The 23,556-nt window shown below is 41.8% G+C and overlaps 1 protein-coding gene across 1 annotated transcript; it reads right to left on the bottom strand.

Annotated features, from left to right (window-relative positions):
- Positions 1-5,535: 5,535 nt before the first annotated feature.
- On the bottom strand, positions 5,536-23,494 carry LOC143301302 (patatin-like phospholipase domain-containing protein 4). Its single transcript, XM_076615505.1, has 8 exons — positions 23,156-23,494; positions 18,665-18,924; positions 17,934-17,999; positions 15,086-15,353; positions 13,920-14,054; positions 9,643-9,802; positions 8,345-8,494; positions 5,536-6,605 (listed from the first exon to the last, which is right to left on the bottom strand). Exons 1-8 carry the CDS (start codon positions 23,355-23,357, stop codon positions 6,452-6,454), a joined length of 1,395 nt encoding a protein of 464 aa, XP_076471620.1. The 5' UTR covers positions 23,358-23,494; the 3' UTR covers positions 5,536-6,451.
- Between the last annotated feature and the right edge of the window lie 62 nt (positions 23,495-23,556).

The following is a 23,556-nucleotide window of genomic DNA, read 5'->3' as shown; positions in this document are numbered from 1 at the left end:
TTTTAGTACCGAGCAAGCTGGTCAACATCGGAAACAGCGTGCAAATGCTCGTACTTTTTATTTTACGTTTGACTGTCTGTTGACACGTCCCCACGTTGACATTCTGTTGGCAATCATCCCACGCACAAAGAATGGGACAGGAACGCTATTACAGACGCGCGAAGCCAGCAGCTGATAGCCGACAAACCGGACAATATCGGCCCCACAGACCAAGGTCCGTCAGTTCATGCCCATTGTCCGTTCTTGGTCGGTACACTTGATCACCAACCACACCTTCCAGGTTTCTCGACCAGCTGACGATAACAGTCCATTTGCTGACCGACTGAATGTCATCGTCATAAGGAGAGTGCGCTAGGGGTGAAGATATCAAGGAAGCAAACATGGAGATTATGATAACGTGATGGAGTATATCCCATTCCCTTTGTCAGTCAAACGGCAGATGCTCTTCTTCTTCTTCTTCTTCTTCTGCGTTCACTCGTATGTACACGAGTGGGCTTTTACGTGTATGACCGTTTTTACCCCGCCATATAGGCAGCCATACTCCGTTTTCGGGGGTGTGCATGCTGGGTATGTTCTTGTTTCCATAACCCACCGAACGCTGACATGGATTACAGGATCTTTAACGTGCGTATTTGATCTTCTGCTTGCATATACACACGAAGGGGGTTCAGGCACTAGCAGGTCTGCACATATGTTGACCTGGGAGATCGTAAAAATCTCCACCCTTTACCCACCAGGCGCCGTCACTGTGATTCGAACCCGGGACCCTCAGATCGACAGTCCAACGCTTTAACCACTCGGCTATTGCGCCCGTCAGGCAGATGCTCGAATTCCTTTAACTCATTTAGCATAGTTCAATCATTACCCAAATGTCGACATATTTCAGGTGGCTTGTATCACTAATGATCAATGTATACCGTGCCTGGTTTTAGGTACACTTTTCTCAATCCAGGTCTACGGGGGTTACCTGTGGTGTTAGACTGAATCATTACTAACGTTGGCCTTTCAGTTGTCTTGTGTGGTGACGAAATTAATCCACAGTTGTATTTATACGAACCCGTGTCCCCAAACAAGACAAACTGGCATAGTTGAGAATCACGCCCCTCCCCCTCCCCCGCCCCCTACACACACACACACACACACACACACACACACACACACACACACACACGCCACGCACGCACGCACACACACACACACACACACACACACACACACACACACACACACACACACACACTAAAAACATCGTATCGCATTGCATTGCAGTGTGCTCGAGTCGCATCGTATTTTATGTATATCGCATCCGGGATCGTACTGCATTGAGTCGTAACGTGGTTCAGTTGAATTGTGTTGCACTGGTCAATTAGTCCTTGTTTGAGAGAATCTGAGTACACTGGTTCGAATCTCGGCACAGTTGCCAGTATTCCCCCTCCACCACGCCCCTTGCACTAAACCTTGAGTGGTGGTTTGGATGCTAGTCACCGATTCGGATGAGACGATAAACCGAGGTCCCGTGTGTAGCATGCACTAGAGCACGTTAAAGAAACCACGGCAGCAAAAGGGTTGTCCCTGGCTAAATTCTGTAAAAGAATTCACTTCGATAGGAAAGCAAATAAAATTGCAGGCAGGAAAAAAAAAACAATTAAAAAAAGTGTAGCGACGCGCTCTCCCTGAAGAGAGAAGCCAGAATTCACAAAGAGAAGTCTGTTGTGACAGAAAGAGAAATACGATACAATACAATACAATACAATACAATACAATACAAATACAATACTCTTCTGCCACAACATTCGGTCACTGGAACACAAAGAACAGCATCATGCTTTTCGCTCCCCACACTGACATGTGTGTGTGTGTGGGGGGGGGGGGTGAGTGTGAGTGTGTGTGTGTGTGTGTGTGTGTGTGTGTGTGTGTGTGTGGGGGGGGGGGGTGTTGCCAAAGGCATCCCTTTGCCAACGTTTAGGACCCCATCAGTCAAACGGCGCACCCGACATAAGACGGCACATATAAGACAAAGACCTACAGGTAGGAATACCAGCTCACAAAGATAGACAAGTAAACCCACATCCACACCCACACCCACACACACACACACACACACACACATGTCAGTGTGGGGCGCAAAAAGCATGATGCTATTCTTTGTGTTCCAACGACCGTTTGGAGCACGTCGATAGTCCCCCCCCCTACCCCCCCTCCCCCCACCTCCCAACTGTCGTTGTAAAGTCCACTCTACACCATGACAGGGGAGCATCTCATTCACTGAGAATAGAACGCATGGTTTGTGCGCCAGTTGAGTGCCCGAATAAGTTGTCTGTGCCAACAATCAGTTTGTGCCTTCTTCAGTCGCGGTCTCAGTGGTCATAGACACTAAAATCTCACTCATGATGTTGTCAATGGTCTGTTGACGGCCTTCCCATTCCACACTCTCTGGTGCCAGACCGGTCCACTGACCTGCATACCAAGTACATGTTGATACACGTCCGACGATGACGACCATCAGAACAGCAGAGGAGGCAACTGCTGTCCCAACTATCGGGGCCAGATTTTGATCAAGTGGAGAGTGTCTTGCCGCGCAAGTTACATCCCCACTCTCTCGGCCCAGAGGTTTTTTGCTTTTTTGTTTTTTTGTAGGAGATGGTTCCCAAATGTCTGGGCCAGTGCAATAGTTGTCCTTCACTGACTGTAAATGACTTCCAACTGCAATGGAGGAACCATTTATCATACAGCTTTCATTTTTTCCAAAGAATAGGACTACGTCTGCTGGTCAACGAACTATGGGGCAGAGGTAGGGAAGCATTGACCTTCCACCCTCAGTGATATGACGGGGGAAGAGCAGGGGGTGGGTGTGTGTTGGGGGTGAGGTGCGAGGAGTGGGAGGGGTTGATGAGTGATTGGGACGTGGAGGGACAGGGAGAGGGGAGGGGAGAGTGGGGTGGGGGCGAGATGAAGGAATGAGGAGGAGGAGGGGGGTATGAAACCGGCGACTCTGCACCCATTTATGGACACAGTGATAGCTTGTGGTGCTGCAAGGTTGTTGACCTCCTGTCCTTGACAAGGCTTGTTGTCTGGAGGCAGGGGGGATCATGTTTATAACTTTCGAACAGACTTGGCGCAGCCATTGGACTTCTTTGTGATCCTGTATTCACCACTAGTTAGTGTTTCTTCCTTCTTCTTCTGCCTTCATGGGCTGCCAACTCCCACGTTCATTCGTAGTGTACACCAGTGGGCTTTTATGGGGTTTTTTTTTACCGTTTTTACCCCGACAGATAGGCAGCCATACTTCGCAACCTTTCTCTCCTCTCCACCTCTCTCCTGCCCTGACTTTGGCAACAGGTGCGGATGGTTTCACTATGGATTCGTAGTCATCTATCTATTTAGCCAGAGTGCAATCAGGTCTGCTGTTAATTAGCTGGTCTAATTAACCTGTCGTGGTTTAGGATACCTTCCTTCCCAGTCCTTTGCCACCACCGTCCCAATGACGCCTTTACGCTTTTTTTTTTCCACACTCACTCTTCATTCCTGTTCTGTTTGTTTTTTGTTTCAGTTTTTAAACAGCATTTTACATTCCAAACTTGCGATATTCATGATATAAGCTTATTCGATAGACCTGAAGGGCCTGGACTGATCGAGCCAGTAACACACACACACACATACACCCACACAGAGAGAGATATATATACACACACACAGATACACACACACATACACACAGATATACACACACACACAGACACAGACACAGACACAGACACACACACACAACACACCCATCCACCTTAGACGAAAACAGAATTCGGTATATCAACATGAAACAGATGTTAAATCAAATGTAAATTTTTATTTCATAAAAAAAAGTAAGGCAATAACAGCTGTAATTCCATGAAAAAAAAAGTAAATTCCAAGCGTAGATATTTGTTTTCACTGTACATACTTCTTCTCCAACAGATATAATACTCTTTTTTTTTTAACATGTATACATTTATGCACACTCCCGACACAGTGCGTAAGATTCATGCAGAATTTTAATAACATCAAATCCATCAGATCTGGTCAAAAGGTAAGGATTACTGAACCAAAAAACAAAAGACAAAAACAAAAACAAAACAAAACAAACCACAAAAAAACAGAGCACATCAGCAACTGAAACGAGAGGTAGAATTCACGTATAAAAAAAAGTATTTTCAAGAATCTGGAGGAAAATGAACATCTTCTGAAGAAATTGAATGCATATAGTAATCAGAGTCAGTTCTCTCTCTCTCTCTCTCTCTCTCTCTCTCTCACGTATAAAAAAAAAAGTATTTTCAAGAATCTGGTGGCAAATGAACATCTTCTACTGGCAAGGCATTGGACTTCCGATCCCAGTGTGCACCACTGATCAGGGTTCAAGGCCATTGGACAGGGTTCAAGGCCACTGATCAGGGTTCAAGGCCCCTGTTTCAGCAAGGTACTGTGTGTGTCCTTGGGAAAGGCACTTTACTCACATTTTCTTCACTCAACCCAGGTTATTCTTATTCTTGTTGCTTACCTCCCAGCCGACCGCTCAGGGACATATCAGGACTGTCAAACCATACGAAAGTAAATAAAAAATATCAACAAAAAAAAAAACCCACTATGACAAACTCACAAGTCACAGTTCATGTCACAGTATCCCAACCATTTAGCTCCTTATGGCAAATAAGACTAGGCCATGCTGAGGACGCCAGCCATTCCGTTAATTTATCATCCCCAGATAACAAAAAAAAAATCGTAAAAAGGGGAAAAAAAACCCCAATACTTCAAAGCCAAACAAAAAAAGTAAATAAAAAGGCCATATAGGCAAATAACACTGCAGAATGGGCAGCTAGTAGCCATCCCAGTGTTTACACCTCACTACCTAATCGCCAGAGCAAAACAGAACAGACAGTACATCACAGACTGCGGAAAAGAGAAGAAAAAAAAAAGTGTCAAGGCTTACTTGACAAAAAGGCAGGGGAATGGACTGTATTGCTTACTTTTTTTTGTCAAACCAGATTGTGTGAATTTTAGGCTGCTCTCAGGGAGAGTGGATCGCCACAGTACAGTACCAACCTTTTTTCTCCCTTTATTCAAGAAGTCAACAGAAGATTGCAAAAAAAACAAAACAAAACAAACAAACAAATAAACAAAAAAGTAGCGCTAGGTCCAAGTCCATCAGAAGCAACTCTGCTGATGACCAAGCTCTACAGCAACCGGCAGGACCCGGAGAAGACAGCTTTATTCATCACCTGATGGCGGACAGACTGTGTGACACAGGGAACGTGAAGAAGAGAAGACTGGTTCACATCCCAAAGGACAGAGAGGACAAGGGCACTGACATCTATCTGGAAAATGTTGATTCCAGAGAAAGTTTAATCAACGCCCACCCCCCTATCCCCCCTTCCAAGACTGGTTCACATCCCATGGAGAAAGAGGACAAGGGTATTGACATCCAAAAATGTTGATTCCAGAAAGCTTAATCATGCCCCACGCCCACCCCCCCCCCTTCCAACATTTCCACCCACCACACTCATCTCCTACATAAAATGAATTGAATTAGGAAAAGAAATGTTTCCCCGTTTCCTTGTTAAGGCGACTTTTTAATATAACAGTAACTTATCTTAGTGCAATTATTTCCTACCAGTGGCAATACATGATAGCAACATGGCCAGAGCTATATATATATATAAAAAAAACAACACAATCTTCTGTCATGTATGTGGTGAGACCAGGTCAGGTGGCTCACTTTCAACAGGAATCAGACCCCTGCCGGAGTCGGCACTAGTGGGTCGCGGTTAGGTATGTGTAATTAAATATCCATTTAATGATTTTACACACAATACGATCTGACAGGCAAATTTGGAATAGAAAAATGCACAGCGTGAAGATCAGTTTCAGTTTCAATGAGGTATCAAAGAATGTGATTGATCCTCGTCTGCTGTTAATCTCATTACAAAGATTAACTCACTCGCGACGGTCAGCCTTCTACTTGTCATTCCCCTCAGAGACCCCCATCTGATGTCCAGTGGGTATATGAATGGTCCAGCATATATCTTTTGTCTTTTGAAATGCGGTACTCTTTGTCTTTATCCACCTCTTGAATGTGAGAACCTTCTGTTTGTAACATGTTAATGATGTCAGCAGACGTGAAACGCTGTCATCGTCGCCTCTTTTGTCGTTCGTACGGAGAGAGTTAAGAGAAGCAGAAAGAGGCCTGACCTTCGCATAAACTGAACGTGCTGGTCAGGCCTTGGCATCAGGCACTGAGATCATGAGGCAAGGCACAAAGAGGCATATTCACACACATGGCACTTGTTTGTTCATGGCATGCTGATCACACAGGCATGCAAGATCAGCGTATTCTTTAGAACCTCAGCCAGCGGGCGCATCATCATCGTCATCATCTTCCGGTTTGTCTGGGGCCTGTTCTGCAGGAACGTCAGGAGATTCTTCACTTTTTTCCAGATGCACGCCGTTTTCGTTCCGCCTCTTTCTGGGCCTTCTGAATCGCTCTTGCTGCTTTGTTCTCTTCCACAGCTTTCACGTAGTACATCTCCATCCACATCCACCCACGGGACCCTTGCACGAAGTCCACTGCGTAGGATCTGAAACCAACAGCAACAAAAGTTATATTGTATTGTATTGCATTGTATTTCTCTTTTTGTCATAACAGGTTTCTGTGTGAAATTCGGGCTGCTCTCTGCAGGGGCAGCGCGTCGCTACACTGAGAGCGCCACCCATATTTTGTATATTTTCCTGCCCGCAGTTTTTAATGTTTTTCTATCGAAGTGAATTTTTCTATAAAATTTTTTCAAGGACATTCCTTTTGTTGCCATGGGTTCTTTTACGTGCGCTAAGTGCATGCTGCACACAGGACCTTGGTTTATAGTCTCATCCAAATGACTAACGTCCAGACACCACTCAATGTCTCGTGAGGGGGCGTCCGGGGGGGGGGGGGATACTGGTGACTCATTTTCCATTCAGATTCTCCCTGCCTCCTCCATGTCAAATACTTTGTTCTGCCTTAACTCACTCAGTACGGCCAGTCCTCTCTTGTCCTCTACACAGACCCCTCGGATGTCCAGTGGGTGTCTGAATGACCCAACCTTTAACTTCCGTCGTCAGAATTATGGTATTCTTTGTCAACATTCACCTCTTCAGTATAAGAGCCTTCCGCTTGCAATATTTTGATGATGGTAACTGGGGTGAAGCGCTATTAACGTCGTCTCTTTCGCCGTTCGTATGGAGAGAGTTAAATTACATTCTGTTTTAACATGCCATACCATGACCCACTGGTGCAGATTCCGGTGGATTCTGTCCGTCTCTGCTGAAAGATAACCAACACAACTGCTTGTTGCAACCCCTTAATTTTCACCACTGGAAGTGCAACCAAGTTGTGGAAATCAAATTTATCTTACATTTCATTTCGCTATTCCGCACAGCATTGCTGTCAATTCTACTTAATATCATTCACTTGTTTAGTGTTGTGTTTTTGTAAATCAGAACATGCTGGAATCTTTACAGCTTCAACCACAAATTAAAGAAGACGACTTTGTTGTTGTTGTTTTTTCTAGGAATGGAAGGGGGAGTGTTTTAATTTATACTGGCAAAGTTCGGTATATTTTGTATATGATAATATATATCCACAATTACCATGCAGAATACCAGTTATGTGAATCTGTCTGCACTAAGCTATGAACTCAGCTTAAATACCTTTGGACACCGTAGAAAATTTTTTTTAAGACATCATTATTCCATCAAAATCAACTCCTCTTTCTGTAATTATATATATATATATATATATATATATATATATATATATAAGATGAGATGCAAACAAACAAACAAAAACAAAAAAATCAATACATAGTGAGACGCAAACAAACAACAACAAAAACCCACCATAAACAGCAACAAACAAAAGACAAACACCATAAACAGCAACAAACAAAACACAAACACCATAAACAGCAACAGCAACAAACAAAACACAAACACCATAAACAGCAACAAAACAAAACACAAACACCATAAACAGCAACAAAACAAAACACAATAAACAGCAACAAAACAAACACAAACACCGTAAACAAACAAAACACAAACACCATAAACAGCAACAAAACAAAACACAAACACCATAAACAGCAGCAACAAAACAAATCAGAATAACATAATATAGAATAAAATATTACAAAATACGAGTCATAACACAACATGGGATAAAAGCAAAACGTAAATCAAAAAACAACAACAACAAAAAAGCGTAGCATAAGATTAAGTTGCGTTTTTCTTAAATTTTTCATAAAAAAAAACCAAAAAAAACGAAAACACTGGTACCCACATCAGCGCGAGGCACTTCCACAGGAAGAGTGCGTTGCCCCTGAACAGGACTGTCCTCATCAGGGCCCTCCTGCTGGTGAGGACGTCCAGCCACTCCTCCAGCACCTCATAGGTGCTGCCCCCTTGCAGCAAGTCCTTCACCACCTCCTTTCTGCACACACACACGCACACACACACACACACACACACACACACACACACACACACACCGCTACAACAATTAATAATAATAGGAACAATAATTATACTGATAATATCAAAACTAAAGATGATAAAATACTACTACTACTTCTACTACTACTAATCATGATTATAATCAAACTCTCCCCCTCACAGCAAGCCCTTCACCACCTCCTTTCTGCACACACATGCACGCCACAACAACAATGGTAATAGTGATAATGATAAGAATAATCATAATCATAATCATCATAATAGTCATAATCATAACAATAATAACAATGACAGTAGACTACTACTACAACTACTACTCATAATAATGATTAATGATAATAATAATGAGAATGATAATAAGATATAAGAAAAACAAGAGCAGTAATGTTAATGATACGATGATAATAATAATAATGATAACAATAATAATGATAATAAAATACTGCTACTATTAATCATAATGATAATTAACAACAACAATAAGAATAATAATAATAGTGATAATAATAATGATGATGATGATAATAATAACAATAACAATAATATAATATGAATCATAATGATAATAATAATGGTAATGTTTTTGTTTTTTTAAATCATAATGATAATAATAACAATAACAGTAATGATAATAATAATAATCACCACCATAATCATAATGATAATGACCATAATAATAATAATAACAATAAGAAGAAGAAGAAGCAGCAGAAGAATTTAACTTTCGCAGTGCCTTTCAGTGTCAAACATGCTCGATGCACTGTATAATGTAAAAATCGATGTGTAAAAAATAATAATAATACTAAATAGAAATATATTATATACATATAATTCACAAAAAACACACTACCATCACTGTGAACAAAAAAAAAACAAAAAAAAACCCAAAAAAATCCTGAGATTTCCTTTCATAACAGTGCACAATATTCATATATATATATATATACATATATATATATATATATATACTGAGAGAGAGAGGTGTATATATATATATATATATATATATATATATATATATATATATGTGTGTGTACGTATGTAAATCAATCAACAAACAGAATGAAATAACAAAGATAAAGTAAAATAATCAAACAAAATAAAACAGATCAAACAAATACCGACTGGTTCATGAGGAGGGACCATGAAAGCTTCATGACGAAAGGGACGAGCCGCAATGCCTGGAAAGGAGCCGTCACCACCAGTTTCATCATTTCCGTCATGGAAAAAGCGGTGACGATGCGACGACGATTTATCTTCTTCAGCTCTTCCACCATGGCTTGGACTGGCGACAGAGAGGAGTAAAACACCGCTTTTGTGACAGCATCAAACCACCCCACCCCCACACCTGCTTTGAATTACCCCCAGGATAATTTGTGGCACTAGTCAAGATTGACCCCTACCTGGCTGGAAACTCCCCTTTCTCTATAGGTTTAACTCACTCAGTACAGGCCAGTCCTCTCTTCTCCTCTACACAGACCCCTCGGATGTCCAGTGGGTGTCTGAGTGACCCAACCTTTAGCTTCCGTCGTCAGAATTGTGGTATTCTTTGTCAACATTCACCTCTTCAGCATAAGAGCCTTCCGCTTGCAATATTTCGATGATGGTAACTGGGCTGAAACGCTGTTGACGTCGTCTCTTTCGCCGTTCGTATGGAGAGAGTTAATCGAGCAATTGAAAAAGGAAGGGAGGTCATTCTGGGTTAGCCTTTCCTGACACGCCTCCCCCCCCCCCTCCGCCACTCACCCATACCCACACCCCACCCCACACCCAAAGCCCCCTCCAGCTCTTCTCTATCATAAGTAAACGGAAGTAAATGTGGAGGATTTCTAGTTTGATAGCCTGTATTCATTCTAACTGGACCAAATTTACCCCCCGGGGGAGAGCAGGGGGTCGGGGAGGGGGAGTGGGGGGACATTTCAAGTTAGCCCCAAATGACCCCCATATCCATAATGATGGGGTGGGGGGTAAAACCTAACTGGGGGGGGCGGGTCAGTTCTGACTGGCTGCAGTTTACATCTGGGTGTCATTCTATCAGATTAGTTATACACCCTTTGGTTCATCTAGACAGGCCAGATTTGACCCTGGGGTAAAATCCAACAGGGGTACAAATAAACTCCTACACCGGCACTGACTTTTGAAAAATTATCGAAGGAAAGATGTCAACACTGTACTGACTTGAACTTAAATGCAGAGTTCATGTTCTTTGCCCCCCAAAAATGGAAAACGAAAGCGGACGACAAACTTGATGTTTGTATTTGTATTTCTTTTTATCACAACAGAATTCTCTACGTGAAATTTGGGCTGCTCTCTCCGGAGAGAGCGTGTCACTACAATACAGCGCCACCCTTTTTTTGTGTGTGTGTATTTTCCTGCGTACAGCTTTATTTGTTTTTCCTATCGAAGCGCAGTTTTCTTCACAATTTTGCCAGGAACAACCCTTTTGTTGCTATGGGTTTTTTTACGTGCGCTAAGTGCATGCTGCACACGGGAACTCAGTTTATCGTCTCATCCCAATGACTAGTGTCCAGACCACCACTCAAGGTCTAGTGGAGGGGGAGAAAATATCGGCGGCTGAGCCGTGATTTGAACCGGTGCGCTCAGATTCTCTCACTTCCAAGGTGGAGGTGTTACCTCTAAGGCATAAAATGTGATTATTGTACTGCTCCTTGCAAATTTCTACACAATTTACAAATGTAGATTCAGTATATCCAAACCTACTATTTAAGTCCAACTGAAGGAAATTTAAAATTAAAAAAAAAGTAATGTAAAATGGATTTTTTTTTTTTTAATGCACTCTATCTAGAATTGAGATTCAATAACTTTGAAAGAAAATGGATCAATTATTTGTTAATCAAATGACCTCTTTATAAAAAATTTTTTTAAGTGACAATAACAAAAAGAGATGTGAAACAGTATACATATCTCCATGAATCAAGAGGGAAGGGCAGATCTATGGTCACTGATGCTAATCTTTATAATGTATTTGTTTTATACCTCTACTTATACATCAAAAGTGTTACAAAATGCCCTGTACATTTTGTATCTTTCTTCAGTCAATAACTGTGCTGCTTTTCGTTTGTCCATATGTTTTTTGTTTAATCTTTTTTTGTTTCATTTTCATTTGCTTTGAAACTTCTTCTTCTTCTGCGTTCACTCGTATGCACACGAGTGGGCTTTTACGTGTATGACCGTTTTTACCCCGCCATGTAGGCAGCCATACTCCGTTTTCGGGGGTGTGCATGCTGGGTATGTTCTTGTTTCCATAACCCACCAAACGCTGACATGGATTACAGGATCTTTAACGTGCGTATTTGTTCTTCTGCTTGCATATACACACGAAGGGGATTCAGGCACTAGCAGTTCTGTACATATGTTGACCTGGGAGATCGTAAAAATCTCCACCCTTTACCCACCAGGCGTCGTCACCGTGATTCGAACCCAGGACCCTCAGATTGACAGTCCAACGTTTTAACCACTCGGCTATTGCGCCCGTCATTTGCTTTGAAACATCTCTCAGTTTCTTTTCTTTGTCTTTTTTTTTTTCAAAGTTTGTCTTGATGTTTGTACGTATGTATTGTTCTCTGCAACTAAAAAATAAAATAAAATAAAATAAAATAATAAAGAAAGAAAGAAAGAAAGAAAGAAAAAAGAATAACACTGGCCTCTTATCAGTGCTTTTCATTGTGTAGGATAGGCTGATAACACAGAGACACACTTTTACCTCACCTCCAGGCAAGGCTGTAGTGTACTCAGTTCTCTCGTTGGGACAGGCGCAAAGAGTAACTAACCAGTGCACCCATCCTTTTTAATAAATGATAAAAACAGTAGTAGTTGTAGTAGTAGTTGTAGTAGTAGTAGTAGTAGTAGTCTCATTTTTTGTCTTTTCACATAAGTAATAAAAATTTTAGAGAATGTAAGAGACCCGTTGAAAGAAAGAAAGAAAAACATAAATGTGTGTGTGTGTGTGCGTGCATGTGTGTGTGTGTGTGTGTGTGTGTGTGTGTACCGTTGTCAACATCATCAATGATTGATAATAACCATCATCATCGTCATCAAAAATAACATTTATTGTACCTAGATATATATATAATATTTCCTCAAACTCCAGACATGCAGACAATGTCCATTTTCAGTCTCCACTAATCCTGACATTTTCTGTTGACAGGTCTGTCATTGAAGTCTTCAACTTTAACTCACTCGGTACGGCCAGTCCTCTCTTCTCCCCTACACAGACCCCTCGGATGTCCAGTGGGTGTCTGAATGACCCAACCTATAGCTTCCGTCGTCAGAATTGTGGTATTCTTTGTCAACATTCACCTCTTCAGTATAAGAGCCTTCCGCTTGCAATATTTTGATGATGGTAACTGTGGTGAAACGCTGTTAACGTCGTCTCTTTCGCCGTTCGTATGGAGAGAGTTAAGCATGGTATCCACTTAGACACTACCTTAATCTATATTAGTGTTATGTCTGTCATCAAAGTCTTCAACTTTAAGCATGGTATCCACTTAGACACTACTTTAATCCACATTAGTGTTATTTCCATCTGGAGAGAAGACGGTCAAACTCTGTCAGAACCGAGCATTCAACATCTATTCATACTCTTTTATTTTTCATCAACATTTGCTGTGACTAGGCTGTGGAGCAAAATCTTCAAACTGTGCATGGAGAAAAGACTGCTTACATATCTCTTCTAACTGTTTGAAATACAATTTAATAATACCCACCCATACTGATAATGATTAAACGGTAAACTGGCACACAGACAACTTGTACTCTGTTTCGTGATGATTGATCTTTTCTTCGATGCGCAGTGTTGTGAGTTTTGTTTTCGGAGTCAGATGGATACATGTGTGTTATTTTTAGCATGACATGAACTGGCTGCAAACAGTGGAGTGAAGCCTCTCAGCCTTGTAGACACGTGATGGGGTGATACACAAGGAGCTTTTTTTTTTTTTTTTTTTTTTTTACATGATAGTTAGAGGTTCTTGTGAGACACGCCAGGAAAATGGGTTTCTTTTTTCCACCTCGCAGCAAGAACTGGCAAGGTTCTCACAAGTCAAGGCCAACTAGGTTCAGATCAACTTTACCGCGAGAGGTAAGGATTAAATCTACTTCCCGCCACATGTCCATTTCCGTGACATATGGAGTGTTTCGGATGTCTCATGCGTCCAATGATGAAGGAGCATCTAACATTCAAAGTCAGTAAGTTTGCTACCTTCTGTGTCCAAAAAAAAACCCAAATAAAATAGAACCAAAAGAAAGTAAAATAAAATAAAACACAAAAAAAAAAAAACAAAAATAAAATAAAATAAAATAAAAAAAACATGAAGTTATATAGAATAAAACAAAACAAAATAAAATAGAGAATGAAATTTGAAATAAAATAAAAGTCTGCTTACATTCTTGGTCCAGAGAAAAGGCCTTGTGGAGGTTGGCCTGTGTCGTATATTCTCCGCAGTCTGGACAATCCTCATTATCCTTCCCTGACCAGTCAGTCACAGTCACTTCTTTGTGTGCTGGGCACCGTATCAGCTCTGCACGTGCCAGGATTATAGTCACTTCAGTTGTGTGTTGTTGTTGTTTTTGTTTTTTTAAACTGAATTCATTGAATGAAAGATTCCTGGAATTGTATTCAACAGTTTTGCAGTTACTGTAGCTCATAAATTCAGTGTAAGAGTGTGTGTGTGTTAGTGTGTGTGTGTTAGTGTGTTAGTGTGTGTGTTGTGTGTGTGTGTGTGTGTGTGTGTGTGTGTGTGCTGTTTATGTATGTTTGTGTGTGTTTGTTTTGGGGCTTTTGTTTGTGGGTGTGTTTTGTGCATTTGTGTTCTTGTGTACATGTGTGTACGTACATGCATGCTAATAAAAAATAATGTTCAAACAACACACTACACATACAACATCACTTTCCGTTATTGCCACAGGTTTCAAATCCAAGGAGAATAGAAGCTGATGCCATCCTTGCAGCTGATGCGCTCCAAAATTTACTTTTGAGATCTCAGCGTAAGTGGGGCAGTATTGGCAGTTTTCACAGGACAGAAGTCAGACCCTCGCCAGACGGGCGCAATAGCCGAGTGGTTAAAGCGTTGGACTTTCAATTTGAGGGTCCCGGGTTCGAATCACGGTGACGGCACCTGGTGGGTAAAGGGTGGAGATTTTTACGATCTCCCAGGTCAACACATGTGCAGACCTGCTAGTGCCTGAACCCCCTTCGTGTGTATATGCAAGCAGAAGATCAAATACGCACGTTAAAGATCCTGTAATCCATGTCAGCGTTCGGTGGGTTATGGAAACAAGAACATACCCAGCATGCACACCCCCGAAAGCGGAGTATGGCTGCCTACATGGCGGGGTAAAAACGGTCATACACGTAAAAGCCCACTCATGTGCATACAAGTGAACGTGGGGGTTGCAGCCCACGAACGAAGAAGAAGAAGAAGACCCTCACCACAGCATGCACTATGGGGTCACCTTATAGTATGTGTGTACTTGAATCAAGGCATAAAAATGCCTCCCCCTCTCCTCCCCAAAGAAAACATCTAAAATCTTTTGAACAGCTATGACTCACTCATTTTGGTGAGGAACCGTAGGGCGTCAGTGTAGCCAGCATGGTAATACTCGATGAAGTTCTCCGGAGGAGGCAGGAAGAAGGAGTCTCGCAGCCTCCAAAGGTTGTTCGCAGAGATGTCGAGCGAGTTGTTTTTTAAGACGGTGGTGCCAAAAGGGGGCGGGGGATCGTCAGGGCAGATGTGGTTGTTGCCGGCTAGCGGGCAAACCAGGATGGTGTTGTCGTCTATCCTGGGCAGGTTGTTGGAAAACGCTCCATCCATGGTGATCTGTGACGGACAGACAGGTGGTGTTTTGAGGGGCTTTTTTTTTTTATCAACCGTTGCCACAAAGAGTACTGAACATAGCAAAAGTTTTAGTGAATGAATCAAAATAATGCACACACACACACACACACACACACACACACACATACCACAAATACAAGCATGCACATACACAGGCAATGTGTGCATATGTATGCACACACACACACACACACACACACACACACACACACACACATGCATGCATGCACCGAACAGCACTATAACTGTGTTTTAACAGAGACGGAAATCAGTCCAATAGAAATGATAAATACAGAGACTGAGAGAAACAGACCCATAGCAATATATCATGCCAAGTATACTGTTCATAATGCCTTCACTGTATTGCTAAAGTTGTAATCAATCTGCCAAAGCTGCAGTTAAATAAGTTTAACAATTTATGACTAGGCAAAAATAACTTTGTACTCTGTATTATGTTCTGCCATTATTTTCTTTAACAGTGTAATTCTTATACTAGCTGTACTTATAGTCTAGTATTTTGATGATTAGGCAAAAAAGGAACAAAACTAACGCACACACAAAACATGAAGTTCTACTTTTGTTTTATTTTCCATTGTTTCACTTTTAGGACAGGTTTCTACTTGCTGAACCTGCCCATGGATAAAAGTAGAACAAAACACCACCAAAATATCTTTTCGCATGGATCTACTTGCTGACATTTGACGACTGATAGGGTGACTTGTCGATATCCAATGGTCATGTTCAGAACGACAAAAAACACGCCAAGCACATCTGACCATTCAAAGCAGGTGCACTAATCTGAAAGGTCGCCCTTTGAACAGCTGAGCTAAGACTGCTATCAACCCATCTCACCTTTTGTGGGTCGACACGACACAGAAAGTGGGTCACACACCCTTTAGCGCATGCCAGTGATAATTAGTGGGAGTGATTGGGATGAAATCAAAACAGTGACCCCAAAACTTAAAGCAGTCAGTCAGTACTGGGTGATGATATCAAATATGTTTATGGGTATATCCATATCACACACACACACACACACACACACACACTCTCACACTCACCTATATCTTACACACACACACACACACACTAAATAATATCCCAATATATATTCTTGGAGTATGCCACACGTGTCCATGTCATGAACAAATACTCACAGGCAAGTTCAACATTTTGGGTCACAATCATAACATGTCCTAAATTTTATTTACTGAAAATAAAAGTTTTATGACTGAAACATTTTCTGTTTGTTTGTTGTTGTTGTTGTTTTGTTTTGGGGGTTTAGTTGTTGCCGTTTTTTCTTTTGCTTGTTTACAAACTGCGGTAAATCATCACTTTCTCCTTTTTATAATTTTCATTTTATGAGTGAGTAACAGGGTGGGGATATCTGACATATCTTCAGACAATTTAACAATTAAGCTGTGGATAAGAGGATATAATATGTGTTTTCACAACCTTTTGTTTTTAAGAACAGTGGCACACTTAACAATTATCCAGAATGATGTTATATTTCATTCCAGCTTCTTAAATGATATTGACAAAAGTATGTGCATTCATAAAGAATTCTTTTAAATTTTACATTTCCAGCTGATAACTATATAACTTGCAGGCATTTCATCTTGGATTTTGTTTATGGAAAATAATCATCTAGTTTAGACCTGGTGGCAAAGTACAAGATGACGAGAGGCCAGGACCATTTCAGTTCTTATGCTATGCGCTGTGAACTACAGGACAGATCAATGTGGGTCATGGTCAAATCACAGAGCTGCACAGTTGAAACATGATACACAAAGAGATAAAGTGGTTTCACATGACTATGCTGGCACTTTGAATACTGATGATATCCCACCACAGAGAACATTGATTATTAAGTCACTCCAAAATCGCAGTAATTTCAAAATCCCAGTAAACCATACATCAAGATGTTGAAAAGAATTCTGCATTTCCTTGCTCAATATTGTCAAAACTATAAAGTCAAGAACATTAGACTGACAGTGCCAATGAACACATCAAATCCAGTGATTCGAAAGACCTTTCCCCAATATCGAGTACAGATGGGTTTTTGTTTTGTTTTTTTTTCAAAACAAAAAGTACAATAATTACTGTAAAATACAAACAAACAATACAGAATTTAGAAAAGTGAACTGATGATGACGATGATGATGATGATGATATGGATACTAAAAAAAATTACTTTAATAGCTAGCTCCTATCCTCAGTCCGAGACCAAGCTCTAAGTGCTTTACAAACGCAGTGTCATTTGCATGACAGATTTCCTACCTGGGTAGAGCCAACTGACAGCTGCCACTGGGTGCTCATCATTCGTTTCCTGTGTCATTCAATCACGTTTCAGTCAGGTTTCACATACACACTCATACAGACATGTAACATTTTCATGTGCATATGACAGTTTTTGTTTATGTAACCCACCAAGTAGGCAATCATACTCCGTTTTCGGGGGTATGCATGCAGTGTGAGTTTTGTTTCCATAAATATATGCGTGAATAATTCACTCAGTAGAGTTCTCTAATGGCAATTCAAATTTTAGGTCCAGACACTAACCTCTCTGTCCAGGATGGGATTATGAGTGCCACTGAACAAAGGAACGTAACAACTGCACAGCAGCGTCTGGAGAAAAAAAAAACCCGAAAAATTCATCAGCTTGTGAGACATGCCCATGTATTCACATGATATAGAAATCTGAAATGCATAAAATAAATCTATACATATTATATATATAATATGCTTTAGATACTGTATGCCACATATATATAATACCTTGAAACATAAAAGGTCAAAGTCATAGGATAAATGTCATCATTCTCTCTTCTGCACAGGCATATTGTATTTGAGGGTTTTAGGTGTGTGTGTGTGTGTGTGTGTGTGTGTGTGTTGTGTGTGTGTGTATGTGTCTGTGTCTGTGTCTGTGTGTTTGTGTGTAAGAAGCTTTTTTTCAAATCAAGAATTTTGACTTTTTGCAGAATTCCACAACATTTATATTTTCAGGTTGTACAACATTCTCTTATGTTGAACAACATCAGATCAAAAAACACTTTACAAGCTACCAACTCAGCGCACAAATAATGATAATAATAACAACAACAATAATAATGCTAATAATGATAATAATAATAATATCATAATCATAATAATCATAACAATACTAATGGTACATCTATTTTGCACTTTCAAACCTCTTGAAGTGCTTTACAATAACACAACAGTCATACACAAAGCACACAAGAACACACACACACACACACACACACACACACACACACACATAAACACACCTGTATCAGCTGATCCCTGGTGCCAAACTCGCTGATGATGTCGTTGCGTGTCATGTTTTCCATGTCCAGAAAGTTCAGACTCAGCAGTCTGGACACAGAGATGTGCAGACGCCCGGAGCACAGCACGTGCGCATCATGCGGCAAGAGCTGTTCCAGAGTGTCTTGCAGCATGCTGTGCACGTGCAGGTCAGGGTCAAAGGCTCCCAGCGCATGCTTGTACGCCTCCTTTGATACCATCAGGATCCTGCGCACGATCGCATCTGCACACATTATTATCGCATATGCGAATTATTGTGTTGTGTTGTATGATAATCCATTGTGTCTGACTATGACCAGCAAAACAGCAGAAGAGACAATTTCTGTCCTGACAATCTCAACTAGAATTGATCGATTACAGTGAAGAGTGTCTTGCCCAAGTTACATCCCCACTCTAGCGGCCATGAGGCCTTTAGGACTGCGTTGGGGTGGCTCTCAAAGGCCAACTATCCAGAAGGCTGCAGCACTAGTAAGAGCCAGTGCAATCTTGCCTCCTCGTTAGAGACCCATAGTCCTTCACAAAAGACTAAGCTGTGTAAATGAATTCCCACTGCAGCGGAGAAACCACTGATTGTAAAGTGCTCACTCTGTTGTTGGGCCTACTGTAAGTTTATCTGCACAAATCATTATTACATCAATCACTGTTTAACACAAAATCATAGAGGAAAAGAAGAAGAGGGCATGAGCCCGATGGGGGCGAGGGTGTGTGTGTGTGTGTGGGGGGAGGGGGCGGGGGGGGGGGGGGGGGGGGCAGGGAGGGGAGGGAGAAGTGCTGGGGTGTGTGGGATGGAATAGGGTGGGTAGGGGAGGGAGAAAAGCAGGGGAGGAGGGAGAGAAGGAGTGTGGGGAGTGAGAAATCATAAAATACTGGCTATAGATCTGAATATCTTCTTAATGAAATGAGATGATCTTTCTTTTTTTCTTTTTTTTTTTTCTTTTTTTTTTTAGGGGGACACACACACACACACATAGTAGCTGCTAATGTTTGTCCTGTCACCATGGGGCTAATCCTATAGAGGGCCCTGCACTACTGCTGAGTCACTTTGGTAGTGTTGAGCTGAAGTAGATCCTGCAGTTGAGCGTTATCAGTTAGGTAGCCAATAGGCACAGTCTCTATTTCAATATATTTGCTAAGCCCTATGCTGATGACATACACTGGCTTTGTGCCAAACAGGCCAAAGCCATGTTGAGTAGGGTTGCTTTCTTTATCAGTTTCATTCTGTCCATCAAAGCTTCTTTTTTTTAAATTATATATATTCATCATATATTTTTATACTCATTATTTATATTCTACACATACTTGTGTGGGTGTGAGTGTGTGTGTGTGGGGGTGAGTGTGAATGAGTGTGTGTGTGTGTGTGTGTGTGTGTGTGAGTGAGTGAGTGAGTGTGAGTGTGTGTGTGTCTGTGTGAAGTGTAATTTTGTGACTAAAACCTTGCTTCTTTTGAAATGTGATGTTTTCTTTTTCATTGAAAAAACAAACACAGCTTTGCCAGCACTAAACACCCCACCCTTTCCTCACATTTTTTTAAATTTTTTTTTATAGTTTTATGTGGTTGGTTTTTGTTTTGTTTTTTGTTGTTGTTTTCTGTGTGTTTTTGTTTTTTTGTTTTTGTCGCTGGTGTGTGTGTGTGTGTGTGTGTGTGTGTGAGTGGGGTTTTTTTGTTTTTTTTGTTGTTGTTTTTTTGTGCTTCATTCATAACTTATCATTGTGAAAGTGTATGCAGTCATGTTCCTAACAACTCAAGACAATAAATGAGCAAAGTATAGCATTTTCAAAGGATTCTCAATAACTTCAAAGACACGTACAGTGAATAAAATTATACTGGGGGCAGTCCATTCATACATAATCAAAAGTGATATATCCAAAACCAAAACCAAAACAAACAAAAATATATATATTATGTATCCTTCAGCTTTGAGAATCCGGTTGTTTGCTTTTGAAAGCAAGCATGAGCCAGTAGCCAATCAAACAGAGCCATTCAAACACACCCCCTTGGGAAATGTCAGTGGATCACTTTCACAACATTCCCAAAACATTTTGCATTCCATAAGCTTAGTTGAAAACTCTGTGTATAAAGATGTGGTCGTTCTGGTTAATTTAAACAATCCATAATTCAGTAAATCTAAACAATATGGTGGGAGGGAGGCAGAGCATCTTATTGTCCATACTGTATGGGAAAAAATACTTGCTGCAAATCGGAATGTACCACTTAAATCGTGGAAGAGCAATTTTCTTTCCGTTACATTACCAACCTTTCTTCTTCTTCTTCTTCCGGTGATGTTCAGCTGCCAACCTTGGCAATTACTGACATTTGGAGAAGCTGCGCACCCCATTGGTATCAGACAAAGAGAAAGAGAGAGACATTGTTGGTAGAATGGAAGGGGGGGGGGGGGGGGGAGCAGCGTGGGGTATCAGACAAAGAGAGAGAGAGACTTGATTTTTGAAAACAAGCTTGACTGGAAAAACAGTTTTTTCAATACAAAAAAAATACATGAAATAAAGTTAAAATGGTTCCAGATGAAAATTAATTATCATATTCTTGTGACAAATTTGGTTTTGATGAAGATGGGAATACTCCCACATGTGTAATTTTTGTAAGGAAGAAAGAGATACAATTCGGCATTATTTATGGGAATGCAACCATGTACAACATTTTTGGAAGGAGTTTGTGAGATATTTAAAAGAAAAGTGTTTACATTGTGATAGACTTAACCGGAATGACACACTGGTGCTTTTTGGACATAACAAAATGAAAACTGATGAATGTTTCTCATATATTTTATTGGTAGCTAAATTCTATGTATACAAATTTAGAATCAACAAAGTAAAACCAACATTACAAATGTTCAAAAAAGACCTCAAACAGGCATATGAAGTAGACAAGTATGCCTTCAACATAACTATGGAATATAACAAGTTTGTGGAAAAATGGGCACTTTATAACTGTTTGATACAAGATTAAGCTACACAATGCTACCTTGGAATTTTGCCAATGAACTTATATTGTTTTGCGGTTATAGATTTGTCAGTACTTAGAACTTAATTATATGCTTACCCTATACTTTCTAATGCACAAAACATATAAATTCTGTATCTGTAAACCTTTGTCTGAATAAAAAATGTTGAAAAAAAAAGAGAGAGAGAGAGAGAGAGAGAGAGAGAGAGAGACGTTGTTGGTAGAATGGAGGGGGTGGGGGGCATGGGGGGGTAGGGGGGTGGCGTGGGGGTTGTGCTAATTTGCAGTATACAGCTGTATGCAGAGCTGACCACAGCTGTTTGGCCTTGTCCCACCAGCAAGCTGGAGGCAAGTGGTGCCCCAGGGCACCCTAGTGGTGCGCCAGGCCTAGTTTGGGGGGAGGGGGGACTGGGGGAGGGGTTGGGGGGCAAGGATGAATAGTCTACTGCTTGGACACCCTCTGGAGGAAGATGCCCAGGATTGGGTACTGGACTGTTTCAGGAGGGAGGGTGTTCCAGTTGCAGATCGTTCTTGGGAAGGTGTTGTTTCTATAGTCCGTACGGCAGGGGATGCGTTGGAACGGCTGACTGTGTTGGCTTCTTCTGCCGCTTGGGGGCAGAGGTTTGAGGGCTGTGCATTTCACACATGCTTCACCATGCTTTATTTTATATAGCATGGAAAGCCTGGCGATGCATCAGCCCTCCTCAAGTGAAGGCCACTGGAGCTGGTGGAGCATGTTACTCACACTGTGTCGGTTGAAGACAAACCTGGCTGCTCTTCACTGGACTTTTTCAAACCTGGAGGCTTGCGTGTCGGTGCAGGGGTCCCAAACAGTGCTGGCATACTCTACAATTGGCCGAACTTGGGCTTTGAACGCCAACTCCTTGGTCGTCTTGGAGCACACCTTCAGGTTTCGCCTCAGGAAGCCCAGGGCTCTGTTGGATTTCACACAGGCACTGTCAATATGCTCGTCCCAGGAAAGGTCGGTCTCAGTGCAGTGTGACCCCGAGGTACTTAGCAGAGGGAACTCGCTGGAGGGTATGGCTGTGGAGAGAGTAGGTGGTACTGGCATTCATGGGCTTCCTGCCACGGGTTAAGGGCAGCTGGCTGCACTTATCGGGGTGGAATGCCATGTCCCACTCTTTCTCCCAGGTTTCCAGGCAGCGGAGGTCCTTTTGTAGCTTGGCCGGGTCGTCACCGCATGGTTCATGCATGCTGGATATTTTCGTGTCTCCATAACCCACCGAACACTGACATGGGTTACAGGATCTTTAACGTGCGTATACACACGAAGGGGGGGGTCTGGCACTAGCAGGTCTGCACATTATGTTGACCTGGGCGCCGTTACCGCGATTCGAACCCGGGACCCTCATGCTGAAGGTCCAACGCTTATACCACTCGGCTATTGCGCCTGTCCAATGGTCGAAATGGATATCGTCGACCCTCTGGCGACTGACGAAAAGAGAGAAAGACTATATATATAGATACGGCTTACCTAGGGGTACCTTGCAGATGTAGCAGCAGGCCATGAGGGCGCCAGCACTGGCACCTGCAAAACGGGCGTCGGCCAAAATGTGGGGGATGTGTTGCTCCATGCAATCCATCGCCCCTATGTGGTACACCCCAAGGAACCCACAGCCAGCAAAAGAAAAACTGAAGTTCGAAAAATCAAGAACTTTCTCGCAGTATTCTGCCATGTCGGCTCTTTTTGTGTTTTGTCCACCACAGACCTTCAATCAGCGAATCCCCCGACAACCTTCCCAACAGTCCAGCCAACCGTGGCTGACCCACTGACAAAGTGTCAGAGCTACTGCTGGTTTTACCTCGGCCATGTGAAATGGCATCGGACCATATGATGTCACAGTGGTCAGAGGGAGGTGTGAGCAAGAAAGCTGG

Source organism: Babylonia areolata, chromosome 27 (genome assembly GCF_041734735.1).
Source record: "Babylonia areolata isolate BAREFJ2019XMU chromosome 27, ASM4173473v1, whole genome shotgun sequence".
Classification (NCBI taxonomy): Eukaryota; Metazoa; Mollusca; class Gastropoda; order Neogastropoda; family Buccinidae; genus Babylonia; species Babylonia areolata.
Note: the sequence above shows the minus strand (reverse complement) of the source record. Positions and strands in the feature narration are given on the sequence as shown.

Excerpts from the sequence above, each read along its gene's own strand:
- LOC143301302 (XM_076615505.1), bottom strand. The coding sequence starts at position 23,357 with ATGGCAGAATACTGCGAGAAAGTTCTTGATTTTTCGAACTTCAGTTTT. Across the intron at positions 18,925-23,155 it reads CATCTGCAAGGTACCCCTAG|ATGCGATCGTGCGCAGGATC; the intron begins GTAAGCCGTATC and ends TAATGTGTGCAG. Across the intron at positions 8,495-9,642 it reads TGGTCCCTCCTCATGAACCA|AAAGGAGGTGGTGAAGGACT; the intron begins GTCGGTATTTGT and ends GTGTGTGTGCAG.